The 18,724-nt window shown below is 42.2% G+C and overlaps 1 protein-coding gene across 1 annotated transcript in view; it reads left to right on the forward strand.

Annotated features, from left to right (window-relative positions):
• The window catches only part of LOC138642403 (NFX1-type zinc finger-containing protein 1-like), a 158,984-nt gene that overhangs the window by 9,104 nt on the left and 131,156 nt on the right, over positions 1-18,724 (forward strand). The window contains exons 3-5 of the mRNA XM_069730529.1: positions 9,795-9,917; positions 11,127-11,246; positions 13,659-13,778. Of these exons, the coding sequence (XP_069586630.1) occupies positions 9,795-9,917; positions 11,127-11,246; positions 13,659-13,778 (363 nt within the window). The remainder of the gene's footprint in view (positions 1-9,794; positions 9,918-11,126; positions 11,247-13,658; positions 13,779-18,724) is intronic.

Raw genomic sequence — 18,724 nt, forward strand, 5'->3', positions numbered from 1 at the left:
CTCTGGCCTAAGGGTCAGATTTAGCAATCTATTTTTTTTTTTTGCATATTATCTGACCTGTTTTCATATGTATTTGCAAGTTGTAAATTCAGGAAATGGTATCAAGCAGTGTTTTCCTTCCTGATGAATCTGCCACCAATTCAGAAAGGAACACCATGATCTGTGTGAGGACCCTTTTACATAGGTAGAATCATACCCAGCACAGATTGACAATACAGCAAGTCCACTGGCGCTCTTTCGCCTCCTGCACGATATGTGACTGGATGATCATTAGTCTTGCACACAGTTCCATGATTGTTGACAGCACATTCACTAATGTTTTTCTGTAAAAATGAGGTTTAAAAAAAGCATTTATACGAGTATAGTATTCTCCTGGTTTGCTGTATTTTGACTAAATGGGGCATAAGTCATCGCCAGCTCCTGAAAATCTCGCACATTTCAGCACCGTCACCGCACCTCTGCAACTGATTGCACACTTCCCGGCTTCAGAGGCATACTGCACATGACTGGAGCTGAGTCGCCCGCAGGTACCGGGTCCGGTCGCAAGGGGAATGTCACGGTGGCTGCGACCCGGTCCATGGCCCTGGGCGCCCATGTTAAAGGGAATGTCCTTAAAGGGGTTTTGAATAAAATTTGTGTTCGTGACGCCACCTGTGGTATTTGGTCAGTGGGGACCGACGCTGCTTAAAGGGGTCCTCTTGGGTAATGTTATGGCAGCTGAGATGGTATAACTTCCCACAGGTGAAGTATGTCCCCAGGGCTCCCGGTGTGTAGATGAAAGATGGCGAATGGTGCAGTAAAGAATGAGGACAAAGGTTTGCAGTCTCTTTACCTGGTTTACTGAAGAATTCAGGCAGCCACAGTCCAGGGCACCAGATCACAGGTACAGGCAGGGTCCATCCGGCTTGGAAGCGAATTCAGAGTCCCCTTTACCAGGTGGAGTTAAAAGCCTTCCTGATAGCACGGTAGAGTTGTAGTCCCTTACTGCCTATGGCTTCTTATAAGGTCCTCAGAGTCCTCTCTCTGTCCTCTATAAAGGTGGGACACAAACCCGTATGGCAGGTGACTCGAGCCTTTTTACAGGCTTTCTATCACGACTTGGGCTCTATGTGTCACTGTGCCTGTGTCACTGTGCCTCCTCGGTATTGGGCAGACAGCTGTCCTGCCGGTTTCTGCTGTAAGTCTTAGAGTCCCTCACAACCTTGGCCTTCCGGCTACCGGTAATTTGTGCCAGCCAGGGACGTAGCTAATTCACTGCTCTGCTCCACTGGTATCACTCTTCTGTGCTTCGCTCTCCTGCACACTTTCCACAAGCTGTCCTTTCCTTCTTAATTCTCTTTCTTTGGAGCTGTAGCACCTCTGGCTACATGGCTCCTTCAGTCCTTCTGACACTCAATGTCTGACTGCTCTCTCCTCTGTCCTCTGACAGACTGAGTAATCTTTCTTTCCCTCCAGACCAGAATATAGGGAAGTTCCACTTCATCTGGGTTCAGAGCTCCCCCTTCTGGCCTGGAGTGTGAACATGTTGTGTGTTATTGTGGAGACCCTTCATAGCTTCCAAGCATGACATCACTCTCCCCGTGAGGAAAGCAATGCCAATGTGATGACCAGGACCCTGGGGCGTCACACATGCAGCACACACTGCTCACAAATTATACAAGTGCAGAACACACGCTGCACTGTTCACATATTATACGCACACTCAGATATTATACTTATGTAGCACGCAAGTCAATTGTTATATAGTGCACACATGCAGCACACATATCACTCAAGCCTTGTCACTCCTGCAGTAGACATGCAGTGCTGTGCAATAGTTTTAGGCAATTGTGGAAAAAAATGCTGCAAAGTAAGCATGCTCTCAAAATAGAAATTAATATTATATTTTTAGCAGCTAACAAAATGCAAATTGAATGAACAAATGAGAAATCTATATCAAATCAATATTTGTTTTTACCACGCTTTGCCGTCAAAACTTCTTGTACAGTAGGTACCATTGCAAACAGTTTTTGAATGAGCTTAGTAGGGAGGCTCTTCCAAACATGTTGAAGAACCAACCTCAAATCTTCTGTGGATGTAGGCTTGTGCAAATCCTTCTGCGTCTTCATGCAATCCCAGACAGAATCGATAATGTTGAGATCAGGGCTCCGTGGGGCAAAAATTATCATTGTCATGACACACTGTTCTTCTCTATACTGTAGATAGTTCTTAAATAGGACATGTCAATAGGTCAAAAGTGGCCAATTTTTTTATTTTATGCTTGCTGTTCCGCCAAACTGACTTGTCAATTTTTTTTGTTATTTTTAATCCTCCATATGGTTTTAGAGACTTTTTATTTAGTGATAATTTTTATGGTCTAAGTTTGTAGTGATCACATGGTAACAATGAAGATCAGAGGGTAACAATGAAGAGCGGCCTAAAGACAAGCCCCCAGAGAATCCTGTGAAGAAAAACTCAGCAGCAAGAATCAGACCCTAGGGGCATGTTTACAGCTAGGCTTGGTTTTTCCTGAAATGTATCAGAAAAAATACACATTGAAGAATATACTTTGAAGAAATACTGTAAACTAACAATGGTTTTTCAAATGAGAAGGTTTAAAATGAATCTGTCGTCTGATTCATGCTGGTAAAACCACAGGCTGCGGGAATCAGAGCCAGACTAGTTCAGTTCCTCCTTGTGCACATTGGAAGGAACCTGTCAGTCACCTGGTGCAGCACTGGGAAAAGCCGGAGTAGTCTGGTCTCTAGCTATGGTGGTGACGCTGGGCTCTGATGTTTTTATTTTTATTGGGGTAAATCAAACTTGTATTTTTTTATTTTTTTTTACTTTTTCGTTGTCTTCATCTGTTATCTCCCGTCGGTCTCTGGCGGTTTGTGACGTGTCGGCTACTCCAATGTTTGCTGGAAAGAGTCGGAGGACACAACTCAATGCAAGTCTATGAGAACCTCGTTCTGGATTTCATAGACTCGCACTGAGAGCGTGTGATGTTTCCTCTGACTTCCAGCCAGTCAGAAGTTGTGCCGACAAGATGGCGCCACAAGACCAGAGCGACACCGAAAATAGGTGAAAAACGCCAGAAGATGAGTAAAAGACAGGGGATGGGGCAGGGGGCTTACATTAAAAGCACTGCTCCAGCACTGAAAAAAAACCACTGCAGTGGTGCCTTAACTGCTAACAGAGCTTCTGAAAGGGACCAACCACTTTCATTTATTGTGCGCAATATTGTTTCAAGGGTGTTAGTTCTCCCTTCCTCTGGGATAACACGCTACTAGCTGCCCCTTTCAGACTGGGAAATCCCAAAAATAATACAGCTGACTGCTAACATGACTCATGGGAAAATCCCTATCCTTTGGTAAACAGCACTTTGAGTCATGTAATTTATTGATATTATACCCAATGCTGCCCTCTTCTGGCTACCTATCAGAAAGTCACTAATAAGTACAGCCACATCTCCCTCTTTACAAATAGAATTGTATGAAACCTGTTTACTGAACCTCAATTAATCAATCTCTAACTCCTATATAAAGTAATTTCACCCCTATCTCCTCTTTTCTTGTTTCTTTTTAACTATAGCCCATTATCTTCTTCCATGACAAAAATATTTTAGGGACATTAAAATTTCCAAATATATGAGTACCTCCTCCAATTGCCACTTTTTCACTCATTCTGGAACAGTTTTCTTATTTGTGCCCATCTGTTCCAAAGTTATGCTTCCTAGTAACAAAGGTACAACCTTTCCCTTCATCCAAATAGGAATATATCAAGGAATTGCTGTCATACAGGAGAAAAAGGACACGCCACACACAGTTGGTTAAAGATTAAAAAAAAATTTTTATCAGGAGGCATAACTTTGCAACAGAAGGGCACAGAATTTTTTTAAAATATGTTCTAGAACCAGTGGAGCTGTGAGAAATGGAGGATGTAATTAGTTTAAATTTACAAAATCCTGCGGCAGGTCCTCTTTAAATGATACTTTTTTACGGTAGTGTGACACCCCAGGTTCCTGGTTGTCACAGTAGCATTGCTTTCTTCACAGGGAGAGTGAGGTCACGATTGGAAGCAAGGGAGGATCTCCTCTATCAGGCACACACAAGAATGCAACATGTTCGCACTCCAGGCCAGAAGGGGGAGCTCTGATCCAGCTTATGGGTGGCTGTGATATATATATTCTGGTCTGGAGGGAAAGTTAGTCAGTCTGTCAGAGACAAGAAAGGAGTCAGTCAGTCTGAGAGAAAGTTCCCGTCAGAGAGACAGAGGAGAAGGAAGCAGACGGGCCATGCATCTGCGATTAGTTCTGCAGCTCCTAGAGAAGGAGAAAGTCGAACAATTTGTAGAGAGCATGTTGGAGAAGTGAAGCACAGGAGAGTGAGAACTGGGGAGGACAGCTGCGACTGGGATACCTCCGTACAGAGCGCAGGCACCGGTAGCCGGAAGACCGAGGTTGTGAGGGACTCCAAGACTTACAGCAGAAACCGGCAGGACAGCTGGGACTGCACATCACCTGTCCACCCTAACATCTGGAGACACAGTGGCACATATGCAGCACCCCATGTGACCGGTTGCTGCAGTGATGTTGCTTTCCTTTTGGGGAGGGTAAAGTAATGCTCAGAGGCAATGGAGTTTTCTTTACCAGGTAAGGCACCCACACACAACATATTCCAAATCCAGGCCAGGAGGCAGAGCTCAGGACCCGGATTCAGGGGAGCTTCCCTAATATATATGTATCCTGACCTGGAGGAGGAGTTAGCCAGTCTGGGAGAGACAGTGGACAGAGACAGTTGGTCCAGGGAGACTGAAGGAAGTCTGGAACTGAGTGCAGACAGAGAGACCTGGCAGCCACGAGGGAGCTGCAGCCTCTGGAAGGAGTGAGAGAACCTGAAGAGTTGTTATATGTGGTGGAGCTACAGAGTAAAGGAGCAGAGGAGAGAGAAAGGGCTCAGAGGGGAACAGTGGAAGGACACCCTCAGAGCCAGAGCACAGTAGCCGGGTACCGGGAGCCCAACGTTTTTGTGGGACTCTAAGACACAGAGCAGAACCAGAGGGCCGAGAACTGTATGTAATTAGCCCACACAATGCCTGAGACGCAGCAGCACATGAAGAGCCCGGGGTATGATAGAGTCTCTGTAAAACGGCTCAAGCTGCCCATCATGCTGGTACCTGTCTCAGGAAAGGGGGAATAGAGGACTCTGCAGGAAGCTTCAGGCAGCAGGTACTTCATATACAGCAAGCGCTAGTTGGAAAGGCTCATGGACCTCAACTGGGAAGGAGATTCTCCCATTGCCTCTGAGCCGGACGTACCAACACCACCCGTGCCTGGTACCCTGGACTGTGGCCTGCCAACTACAGTAAACCAGGTAAAGACTTACAACTTGTGTCCTTTACTTATTGCCTGGCATACACCATTATACCTTACACCTTAGGACCTCTGGGGACCCCGCTTCACCTGTGGGAAGCGTTACCATCATTGCTGCGACAATATCCCCAGAGGACCCCTTAATGCAGCGTCGGTCCCACTATTGACCGAACACCACAGGTGGCATCTTGACAGACTTTACGACAATTCCCCTTAAAAGACGTTTCCCCTTTAATTGGACGCCCAGGGTCACGGACCGGGTCGCAGCCACTGTGACATCCCCTTTAATAGCTGACCGGACCCGGTACCGAGTACCCCGCTGCCCTGGCAGGGCACTCCACATAGAGCCCAGGTCGTGATAGAGACCCTAGAAAAAGGCTCAAGCCACCCGTCATATGGGTTAGTGTCCCACCTTTAAGGAGGACAGAGAAAACAGTGAGGACCTTGACAGAAGCCACAGGCAGCAAGGGACTACACCACAGGGCTAGTGGGAAGGCTTCTAACTCCACCTGGTAAAGGGGACTCTGAACTCGCTTCCAAGCTGGCCGGACCCTGCCTGTACCTGTGATCTGGTGCCCCGGACTGTGGCTGCCTCAAGTCTTCAGTAAACCAAGTAAAGACACTGCAAACCTGTGTCCTCCATTTCTTTCTGCACTACCCACCATCTCCATCTATACACCGGGAGCCCTGGGGACCCAGCTTCACCTGTGGGAAGCTATACCATCTCATCTGCCATAACACCACCCCAGTGGACCTTTAAGCAGCGTCGGTCACCTCTGACCGAGAACCACAGGTGGCGTCATGAACACAAACTTTAATTAAAACCCCTTTAAGGACATTCTCTTTTACATGGGTGCCCAGGGCCACGAACCGGGTCGCTGCCTCCGTGACATCCCCTTTAAGTATCGGACCCAGTACCGAGTACCCCATGGTCCTGGCGGGCGTTCCAGTAGCATGGTGGCTCAGTGGTTAGCACTGCAGTGCTGGGGTCTTGGGTTCAAATGCCACCAAGGACACAATCTGCAAGTAGCTTGTTTGTTCTCCCAGTGACTTTGTAGGTTTCCTCCCACACTACAAAGACATACTGAAAGGGAATTAGATTGTTAGCCCCAATGGAGACAGTGCCAATAATGTCTGTAAAGCGCTGTGGAATTAATGGCACTATATAAGTGAGTAAAATAAATAAATAATTACACACACCCTTTTGATATACAATCAGCGTCGGACTGTCAGGGGCCCACAGGAGGAATTGTTTCTAGGGGCCCACCCTACACTATACGCAAATACCTGTTAGCGGTTATTCCTGTTATAGTGGAGCATCAATTGAAAAACACAGGCGGTTCCTGCACATCTACTGTGCGCCACCATAACTGTGATGTATAATTATGGTAGTTTACATTAAAGGGGTTCTTTGGTAAAAAACAAACTGATCCATTGGCTCTACAGGATAGGTGATAACTTATTGAACATTTGGGTCCAATCATTGGAAACCTCACCTATCAGAAGAATTGGGAAGCTTTAACCCTGACAGGACACGTTCATCCCTATTTTAAAATGGAGTGGCAGGTGGGATGTCTGACCGCAGCTCCATTCATTCTCTTTGGGGCTTCCAGAAAAAAACAAGTGCGGGAAATGAATGTATCAGTGCTTAAGTCGCACATGCCACTCCACTCTAATCATGATAAAAGTTCCATATTCTGCCGATTGTTGCTGGTCCCAGCGGTTGGACCCCCACCAATCATTAAGTTATCACTTGTCCTGTGTAGAGGTGATTACTTATTTTCACTGGAGAACCCCTGTAAGTGCATCGTCTTACAAGTATTTAATCAGTAAAGGAAATAAGCTTCTCCTAATTAATATCAGATAGACCAAATAACCATCATACACAGCACAATCCAGTATACTAAGACCAATAATACCACGTATAAAGGAGAAATACCACCGCACCATGACTGGACTACATATTACCAGCATTACAAAGATGAATAATACCACATACAATGAGGAAATACCGCTACATCATAGCCATACAACACATTACCAGCATAAAGCGACCATATCTTTCCACAAACAAGGGAGAAATACCACCACACAATGACCAGACCAATAGTGACCGAATAATACCACATAAATGGAGAAATGTCACCACACTGTGACCATACCATATATTACCACCAGATCCAGATAGTGACCGAATAAAACCACATGCTATACAAGGGAGAAATACCGTCCCACTGTGACCAGTCCAGATATTACCAGTATATAGCGACCAAATAATTCCACATACAAGGGAAAACTACCGCCGACCAGACCACATATTGCCACCACATAGTGACCGAATAATGCCACATACTGTACAAGAGAGAAATACCACCACACCATGACTGCACTACATATTACCACCACATAGTTGTAGAATAATAGCACATACTGTTCACACCGTGAACATAACACATATTACCAGCAAATAAAGCGCAAATAATTCCACATACAAGGGAGAAATACCACCAAACCATGACTGACTACATATTACCACCACATAGTTATAGAATATAAATCCGAACCAAATAGAACACTAATTGTACAAAAATGCCAAATCGATACAAAACACAGTGTTTGTATCAATAGGCAACCTCATTAACGAGGACACTCCTAAATGCAATATTAACCAGAGAGAAAAAAGGAGTACTATGTCCAAGAATATAAAATATGTACAAATGTTATTAACAATCGTATAGTAACATGATGAATAAATCATAAAACACATCAAAATAGAGGGATCAGGTACCCATTGGTCACAGGTATCTCAGCATAAATGTCACAAAACAGTAAAGTGCATACTGCACTTTACTGTTTTGTGACATTTATGCTGAGATACCCGTGACCAATGTGTCCGAATAATACCACATATAGAGATAAATACCACCACACATGACTGGATCACATATTAACCGGACCGCATATTACAACATAGTGACTGAATAATACAATACTGATCATTAATAAAAACTACAATACTAACAACACTGTTATTACCACCAGTTACACTATACACAGGAGCTCTGTATATAGTATACAGTGTATATTGTAAGTGTAAAGGTAATACATTGACTCACCAAAGACAATATACACAGGAGCTCTGTATATAGTGTACAGCTAATACAATTATCACCAGTGACATTATACACAGGAGCTCTGTATATAGTGTACAGATAATACAGTGATCACCAGTGACATTATACACAGGAGCTGTTATGATCCGGTGACCTTGGAGCTGCATGAGAACTTTCACTGATGATGGTGGCCACTGTACTGACCGCAATCCTGAACTTAACACCGCAACTAGAAGTAGCCGTGGAGTGTACCTAACACACCTAGACACCTCGTCACAGCCGGAGGACTAATTACCCCTAAAGATGGAAATAGGAATACTATCTTGCCTCAGAGAAAATCCCCAAAGGATAGACAGCCCCCCACAAATATTGGCGGTGAGTCGGAGAGGAAAAAACATACACAGGCAGAAAACAGGATTTAGCACAGGAGGCCACACTAACTAGATAGGACAGGATAGGACAGAGTTCTGTGCGGTCAGTATAAAACCCTTCAAAAACATCCACAGCAGAAATTACAAAAACTTCCTACATCTAACTAATAGATGTAGGAGCGCAAATCTGCAACTCCAGTGAATCCTACTATCAGAGCAGGAATAAAACAGAAACAAGCACACAGCAGTGTACCACAGATACAAAAACCAAACACTTATCTTTGCTGAATTTGGCAGCAAGCAGGAGAAGCCAGAAAGTGATCCATCACTTCACAAGGAACATTGACAACTGGCAAGGGCTAAAGGATCCTGCACACTTAAATATCCCAGTCCGAATTGTGATCATCAGATACACCTGGCCAGGACTGTGACTCAGAGACAACTGCATTCCCACCTACAACCACCGGAGGGAACCCAAGAGCAGAATTCACAACAGGAGCTCTGTGTATAGTGTACAGGTAATACAGTGATCACCAGTTACATTATACACAATTGCCCTGTATATAGTATATAGTGTAAGTGTACAGGTAACACACTGAATTACCAGTAATGCCTCCAGTTGAAGTCTTTCATCTTCACTTTTCTTCTTTATCTGGCACAGACCGCTATCATTTCTTTCAGCCGGGACTCATATCGGCAGAAGATAAGACACAGTTATCTATAGCTGATCGCTCCTAGAGCATGTTCTGCAGCATTTTTTGGGGGGTCTGGGGTATCAGGGAGATGGGTCCAGAGGCATTGTTGACATTTAACATGCAGAGAGTAGAGAAAGAGTATCAAGGGGGCATGGCATATAAAAAAGGGGTGTGACAACTACTACGCCCTCCAGATGCCAACTTCGGAAAATTGACATCTATGGGTTAATCTTTTCCTAATAATAATATTTTTCTCTTTTAGAACATCCCAGCATTATAGATTCAGACACATCTTCAGAAAATCACACATATCAGGAAATAAGAGAGAATACAGATGTGGAGAATTTGACAGATACTGTCAAAATTAACAGCTGGCGATATAAAGGTATTTTGTCATTAAAGATGGTAGAACCTGCTGTATTTCAAATCTGTGAGTGGATGGATTTACTGTAATTATCCTCCTGGAAAATCAGTGGAGGAAGGAATGGGGAATTTGCTAATCTTTTACTTTTATGTCACAGGTGTATTATGTTTGTATTTGTTTTTACGTTCTTTTGTTGTATGGCATGTTTATCTCTTATTAGTATTTCATTTTTAAGTTCAACTACTTCCTACCACCTGCTGTACATGTACATTGGATGTCACCTGCACTTGGAGCTCTGGAGTAAATAGTGGCTGTGTTTTGCACTAGCCTCCAACAGCAGTGATCTGAGCTGTTTCTGATTGCTGCTGCTTAACCACTTTGTCAATCGCTGAAAGCAGCATTTAAGTAGTGTGATCTGAGGGGAAGGCACATTTTCTCTTCCAATGCCCTCCATAATATAATTGCAGGGTGCCGATGGGTTACCAAAGCGGTAAGTGGCCTACTGCAGGCCCCTATGCCTCCATCTGTGCCTTGGCTCCATAAGAAGTCGTTAATTTCACAATATATTGCAATACTAAAGGATCGCAGGTTCAAGTCTCCTAAGTGGGAGAGAAAAAATGTCAAAAGAAATATTACTTATTTTTTATTTTAAGACTTTTTGTTCTCACTGTGATGTACCGTCTGCTGCTGAGTGCTCCTCCTCTGGGATGCTTGGACAGATATCAGGGGCGTAGGTAGCTTGCACCTTGTTGCTCATTTAAGCTAGCCCCTGACCAAGGCTTATCACAGTCTGTGTGGGGGTTTGATGTTCTCCCTCACTCTTGTTCTCCACTTTCTGGCTGCATATTCATAGCTAGTATATGATATGTCATTTCGTTCTTCCTGCTTCTCCAGCTCTCACTCCTCGCTCCATGACAAGTCACGTACAAGCTGTAAAACCAATTGATGGCAGTGCTCCTTACGAAATTTCATATATAAGTTCTTAAATATGAAATATATATATATATATATATATATATATATATATATATACATGAGGCAGACTGAGTCTCTTTGGATTCTACAGTATTTGGCCATTTTTCTGGCGGTCTGTCTTTGTAGGGGTTGACAAAAAGTGATTACAGAAATTTAGCTGAAACCTGGAAAAGACTCCTTTACCTGCTAATCATAGTGTTGTTAATGATAATCTTGCAATGTTGTTAAACGTGAGTATATTCAACTTATTTGTAGACAACTTTGAAGCTGATAATACCAAACGAATTGAAAAACGTGGGTATCGTCCGACAAGAGATAGCGCGGGTAGGAGTGAATTGCCAGATGCCTACTCAATTGACAACTGGAGAAGTACAGGTAACGCAAATATATTAAAATCTGGAATAACAAATATGGCTATTTAGCTTTGTTCACCCAGTGCAATTTTAGTGATTTTCTTTTAAAGGGACTTTTTCAGCAGGTTTTTACTATATAATCTGAGAAAAGAGAGCCTGAGTCCAGTAATATTTCACTTACTAGGTGGTATTTTGCTGTTTTAGTACAGTCTGTGTTTTATCAGCAAGAAATTACCATTAGAGGAAAACTGCCTTGTGACTGCTAGTCCAACTATGCCTCCAGCAGTGATTAGCAGGTCTCTGTCACTATTACATAGAGACTGAGCTGTGTTCTGTGTGCTAGAAATACAGGAGAAAAAACTGTGAATATCATAACTACTGCATACAGTAAACTAAGTGTCACTTAAACACTTCCCAGCAGGTGACATGGGTGTGACTGCAAGGGTTAATTTATCTCCTCTCACTCAATTACAGGTGACTAAGTGAACATAAATCTCACCCCCAATACACACTAGAGACTCCGGATATGTAACACTCTGCCACCACTCCTCAAACACAGGGGGTGATGAGTCCCTGAAATATGTTACTATCAGGCAATAAAAAATACACTCTCTGAAAGGCTATGGATTCTTTAGAGCATACAAGGATCAGACTAATTAAAGATTTTAAGCTTTATAATTTACAGTGCTTACAATAAGAAATATAAAAAGGTCAAGATATTATGACACACAAATGTGCAAAACAGTTATAAATTAAAAAGAGAGAAATAACAGAAATACCTAAACGTTTCCGTCTACAGTTAACTTCTGTTTCCTTGAGGAAAGGAGAAATGAATTATGGATTCACGAACAGTAAACGCTGATCCCCACATCTGAACAACTTAACTATTGTGTCACCCATCTTTATATGCCTGGTCCTGGGCTCATATTTCTAGGACAGCCTGGATTGGACTATTTAAAAATTGCTGTTTGTGACTGAACGTTGGGCTAATATAGGGCCCAGGACCTTGCATTTAGAATATCCTGTATCTCTAGCTACCCCCTCCATACAGTACATAGGAAACATTCAGCTTGGTTATAATCACCACCTAGCCATGCTTTGAAGCTTGGCTCAATAGACTGAGATGTCACCATTGACACCTCTCAATATTCTTCCAGGAGACCCCCTATGGTTCTGCAAATACTGGTAAATCCAGTTTGTTCTTTTGTCAACTAAATGTAACTCTACTACTGTTATATATTCCCCCTACAATTATATTTTTCCTTCACACTAAGTGATACATCACTAGAATGTGTACCTTGCTAATGCTGTTGTCAGATTACATAGCGAACACCTGCTGATCAATTCCTTTTAATTAAAGATTAGGCTAGATTAAAAATATAAGACAATTCATATAAAAGAAATTGCATCATGTTTAATGTCTTCAACTATTATAGACTTATTCTCCCCATGAGCACTACATTTAGGAATTTATCGATCCCTCTACATCAGCTTCCTGGCATGAAAATGTCCCAAAGAACGTTTTGTCACAACAATTTTTTTTTTTAACGCCTGCATTCTTTCTTAAACATGGGTAGGGCTTAGAAATAAAGGAGACTGGCTTACTGAAAATTGTGAAAATGTGAAAGTTACTAAAACTATAATTATACTAATATTATTTAGTCTGTATGAGTAAAAGATGGAAAAAACACTAAAGTTGTTATGGCTGTAGCCATGTTGACCTGAAGAATAACGTTGACGGATCAATTATACTGCACAGTGAATTAGTAAAAATATAAAACAAAGTATAAACAACTCCTAATCTGCAGTTTATTTGTTCATTCTACTTTACAAAAAATAAGAATAATAGTATCCTCTCATTTATTCTGTGCTTTAAGCTGAGTACTTAAGCCAGGGTTTACGGCTAAATCTGCAAAAACATGATTCAGATTAAACCTTGATGGAAAAATTCAGTATTATGAAACAGGCCTAGTCACGGTGAATTCCAATTGACCATCTTTCTGTCAGTGTCTGTCTTTTTACGGGATCACAAGAAACATGGTCGACCATGGTTTTGTGCATCTGTCCCTACAAAATGGGGGTACTGCTAGAACAGAGGCTCAATGGAGTCTAAAATGACTTCATTTTCCTCATTAGAGTGAATGGTTCCATCTTCTGAATCTTCTGTATTTGGGATTTAGATGGAAACCCTAATGAAACAGATGAGAAGCTAGTCAGAACTTAACAACTCTGCAATTCACATACACAAGTGACAACCACTTGAGCAGGCAAAGTCGAATCCTGACAGTGCGCTTTATGTACAATCTGTAGTCACAAAGCGTGATTACAGAAATTAGCTGAAGTCTGGAAAAGACCCCTTTATCTGCTGATCAAAGTGCTGTTAATGATAATCTTACAATGTTGTAAAACGTGAGTATATTCAACTTATTTGTAGATAATTTTGAAACTGGTAATACCAAACAAATTGAAAAACATGGGTATCGTCCGACAAGAGATAGCGCGGGTAGGAGTGAATTGCCAGATGCCTACTCAATTGACAACTGGAGAAGTACAGGTAACGCAATTATATTAAAATATGGAACAACAACTATGGCTATTAAGCTTTGTTCACCCAGTGCAGTTTTGGGGATTTTCTTTTAAAGGGAATTTTTTCAGCAGGTTTTTACTATATAATCTGAGAACACCACGATGTAGAGGAAGAGAGCCTGAGTCCAGTGATATGTCATTTACTAGGTGGTATTTTGCTGTTTCAATACAATCAGTGTTTTATCAGCAAGACATTATGATTACAGGATTTCAGACTTCAAACTGCTAGTCCAACTATGTCTCCAGCAGTGATTAGCAGGTCTCTGTCACTATGCCATTTACATAGAGACTGAGCTGTGGTCTGTGAGCTAGAACTGCAGGAGGCAAAACTGTGAACATCATAACTGCTGCACACAATAAACGTAAACACTTCCCAGCAGGCGACGTGGGTGTGACAGCAAGGGTTAATTTATCTCCTCTCACTCAATCCAGCACTCATCTGATGTTACAGGCTTTTAAGTGAGCATAAATCACACCCCCAATACAGTCTACACACCCCAGATACCTAGCATCCTGCCACCACTCCTCAAACACACGGGGTGATGAGTCCCCAAAATATCTTACTGTCAGAGAATTTAAAAAAGCCACAAAGTGTTTGAAAGGCTATGGATCCTTTAGAGCATACAAGGATCAAATTAATTAAAGATTTTAAAGCAAACCTGTCAGCAGTTTTGGCTGATATAAGATACGGTCACTGCCATTCAAGGCTTATCTCCAGTATTCTATAATATATTAGATAAGCCAGTCTGACTTGGAAGATAAGAAAAAAAAAGTTTTATTATACTCACCCTGGGGGTGGTCTTATGCGGTCCGGTCCAATGGGTTTCGCAGGTCTGGGTCTGGCACCACCTATCTTCCACTGTCCTTCTGCTTGCATCATGGCTCCCTGGCATCGTGCTCCTGAGAAGGCATACTTATCTGCCCTGTTGAAGGCAGGTAAAGTACTGCAGTGCGCACGTGCTGGGCCTCTCTTACCTTTCCCAGCGCCTGCGCACTGCAGTACTTTGCTCAGCCCTCAACAGGGCAGATAAGTATGCCTTCTCAGGAGCGCGATGCCAGGGAGCCATGATGCAAGCAGGAGGATGGCATGGCAAGAAGATGGGAGGTGCCAGACCCAGACGCGCGACACCCATTGAACCGGACTTCCCCCCCACCGGGTGAGTATAATAAAACTTATTTTTCTTATCTTTCAGAAGGTATCGGGGGCTTATCTACAGCATTATAGAATGCTGTAGAGATAAGCCCTGAAAGGCAGTGGCCGCATCTTATATCAGCCAAAACTACTGACAGGTTTCCTTTAAGTTTTAATATAAAAATTTACAGTGCTTACAATGAAAAATATAAAAAAGGTAAAAATAATATGACACACAAATATGCAAAACAGTTATAAAATGAAAAGAAAGATATAGCAAAAATTCCTCAACGTTTTTATCGAAAGGTAACTTCTGTTTCCTTGAGGGAAGGAGAAATTAATTATGGATCACGATTAGCAGACGCTGATCCCCACATGACAACAATTTTCCTATTGTGTCACCCATCTTTATATGCCTGGTCCTGGGCTCATATATCCAGGACAGCCTGTACTGGATTATTAAAAAATTGCTGTTTGTGACTAGACGATGGGATAATTTAGGGGCCCAAGAACTTACATTTAGAATATCCTATATCTCTAGCTACCTCCTCCATACAGTACATAAGAAACATTCAGCTTGGTTATAATCACCACGTACCCATGCTTTGAAGCTTGGCTCAATAGACCGAGATGTCACCATTGACACCTCTCAATATTCTTCCAGGAGGCCCCCTATGTTTCCGAGATTATGCAATACTGGTAAATCCAGTTTGTTCTTTTGTCAACTAAATGTAACTCTACTGCTGTTATATATTCCCTTACAATTATATTTTTCCTTCACACTAAAGGTACCTTCACACTGAACGATATCACTAGCGATCCGTGACGTTACAGCGTCCTGGCTAGCGATATCGTTCAGTTTGACACGCAGCAGCGATCAGGATCCTGCTGTGACATCGTTGGTCAGAGCTAGAAGGCCAGAACTTTATTTCGTCGCTGGACCTCCTGCAGACATCGCAAAATCGGCGTGTGTGACGCCGATTCAGCGATGTCTTCACTGGTAACCAGGGTAAACATCGGGTTACTAAGCGCAGGGCCGCGCTTAGTAACCCGATGTTTACCCTGGTTACCAGCGTAAAAGTAAAAAAAAAAAAACACTATATACTTACCTTCCGCTGTCTGTCCCCCGCTGTGCTTCTCTGAACTGTGAGCGCCCTGTGAGCGCCGGCCAGCCGGAAAGCAGAGCACAGCGGTGACGTCACCGCTGTGCTTTCCGGCCGCTGTTCTTACACAGTGCAGAGAAGCAGAGCGCCGGAGGACAGACAACAGAAGGTAAGTATGTAGTGTTTGTTTATTTTTACTTTTACGCTGGTAACCAGGGTAAACATCGGGTTACTAAGCGCGGCCCTGCGCTTAGTAACCCGATGTTTACCTTGGTTACCAGGGGAATTCGCATATTTGGTCGCTGGAGAGCTGTCTGTGTGACAGCTCTCCAGCGACCAAACAGCGACGCTGCAGCGATCGGGATCGTTGTCTGGATCGCTGCAGTGTCGCTAAATGTGAAAGTACCTTAAGTGATATATCGCTAGAATAAGGGTTTGTGTACCTTGCTAATGCTGCTGTCAGATTGCATAGCGAACACCTGCTGATCAATTCCTTTTAATTAATGATAAGGCTAGATTAAAAATATAAGAAAATTAATATAAAATAAATTGTATCATGTTTAATGGCTTCAACTATTAGAGACTTATTCTCCCCCATGAGCACTACATTTAGGAATTTATCGATCCCTCTACATCAGCTTCCTTGCATGAAAATGTCCCAAAGAAAGTTTTGGCACTACAATTAGTTTTTTTTACGCCTGCCTTCTTTCTTAAACATGGAAAGGACTTTGAAATAAAAGGGAATGGCTTACTGAAAATTTGAAAATGTGAAAGTTACTAAAATGTTCGTCAGCATGGTACCATCTACAACCTGGCAGAGTTTGATGATATTTAGAAACTCCAATAAATAATTATCTATGCTCTTAAAACTGATTTGTACGGAGCTGGCCAGCAGCTTTCCCGAACCGAATGTGAAGGCTGCATAAAAATACATAACGTTGTCACCCTCTGTGCACTGTGTTCTCATGTCGGCCCGATTTATACAGCCATCTGACTGGGTCCTAAGTCTACATATCCCATCACATTCCTTTTTCTTTTTCCTTCTCTTTTTCTTCTGCCTCTCACTTTTTTTATTTCTCTTTTTATTTTTTCTTCTTTCTAGATTGAATTATAACTTTAAACAGACATTATTAACCCCTTACTGACATTGGACGTACTATTACGCCAATGTCAGTATCCCCCGCTTTGATGTGGGCTCCGGCGGTGAGCCCACATCAAAGCCAGGACATGTCAGCTGTTTTGAACATCGGATATGTGAGCGCAATAGCCGCAGGTGTAATCGCGATCCGCCCACAGCTATTAACTAGTTAAATGCCGCTGTCAAACTCTGACAGCGGCATTTAACAAGTGCTTCTGGCCATCCGGCCAGAAATACGAACACCAGGGACCTGCGTCACATGATTGCGGGTCACCAGTGTGTCGGCATAACAACCAGAGGTCTCCTAGAGTGGTCGGCACTCATAGCAAGTCTGCAATTCAGCTACATAGAGGCGAACTGAGCATTGCCTCTAAGTAGCAGAGCCGATTAAGTTGTGGCAGCTTGTAGCCTCCCATGGAAACTATTGAAGCATGCGAAAAGTTAAAAAAAATGTTTTTAAAAATATGAAAAAAATAAAAAAATATAAAAGTTCAAATCACCCCCCTTTTGCCCCATTCAAAATAAAACAATAAAAAAATCAAACCTACACATATTTGGTATCACTGCATTCAGTTTCGCCCGATCTATAAAAAAAAAGGATTAATCGCTAAACGATATAGCGTTAAAAAAATTTAAACGCCAGAATTACACTTTTTTCGCGGCAACATTGCATTAAAATTCAATAACGGGCGATCAAAAGATCATGTCTGCACAAAAATGATATAATTAAAAACGTCAGCTTTGCACGCAACAAAATAAGCCCTCACCTGACCCCAGATCACGAAAAATGGAAACGCTATGGGTCTCGGAAAATGGCTCAATTTGTTTGAAACTTTGGAATTTTATTTCACCACTTAGATAAAAAATAACCTAGACATGTTAGATGTCTATGAACTCGTAATGACCTGGAAAATCATAATGGCAGGTCAGTTTTAGCATTTAGTGAACCTAGCAAAAAAGCCAAACAAAAAACAAGTGTGGGATTGCACTTTTTTTGCAATTTCACTGCAGTTGGAATTTTTTTCCCGTTTTCTGTTACACGACATGGTAAAACCCATAGCGTCATTCAAAAGTACAACTTGTCGCGAAAAAAATAAGCACTCACATGGCCATATTGCCGGAAAAATAAAAAAGTTAAGGCTCTGGAAAGAAGTGGAGCGAAAAACGAAACACAAAACTGAAAAAAGCTCCAGTTATGAAGGGGTTAAAGAGACTTCAAGGTTTTCTGATTTACTACATCATTTTATAATATTGCACTTGACGTGGTTTAAATATTCTAATAGGTCTCATGAGATCTCCTATGTATCGTAAGCTATAGTGTTATGTGATTGTTTTTCCTTATATATTTCACAAATAACTTGCTTTATACAGTTGAAACTAGAAGTTTACATACACTACATAAAAAGACACATATGGATGTTTTTCTCAATATCTGACATGAAATCGGAATAAACCTTTCCCGTTTTAGGTCAACTAGGATTACCATAATTATTAATATTTGCCAAATGCTAGAACAATGAGAGAGACAGAGAATGTTTTAT

The sequence above is a fragment of the Ranitomeya imitator genome, chromosome 6 (assembly GCF_032444005.1).
Source record: "Ranitomeya imitator isolate aRanImi1 chromosome 6, aRanImi1.pri, whole genome shotgun sequence".
In the NCBI taxonomy this organism is placed as follows: Eukaryota; Metazoa; Chordata; class Amphibia; order Anura; family Dendrobatidae; genus Ranitomeya; species Ranitomeya imitator.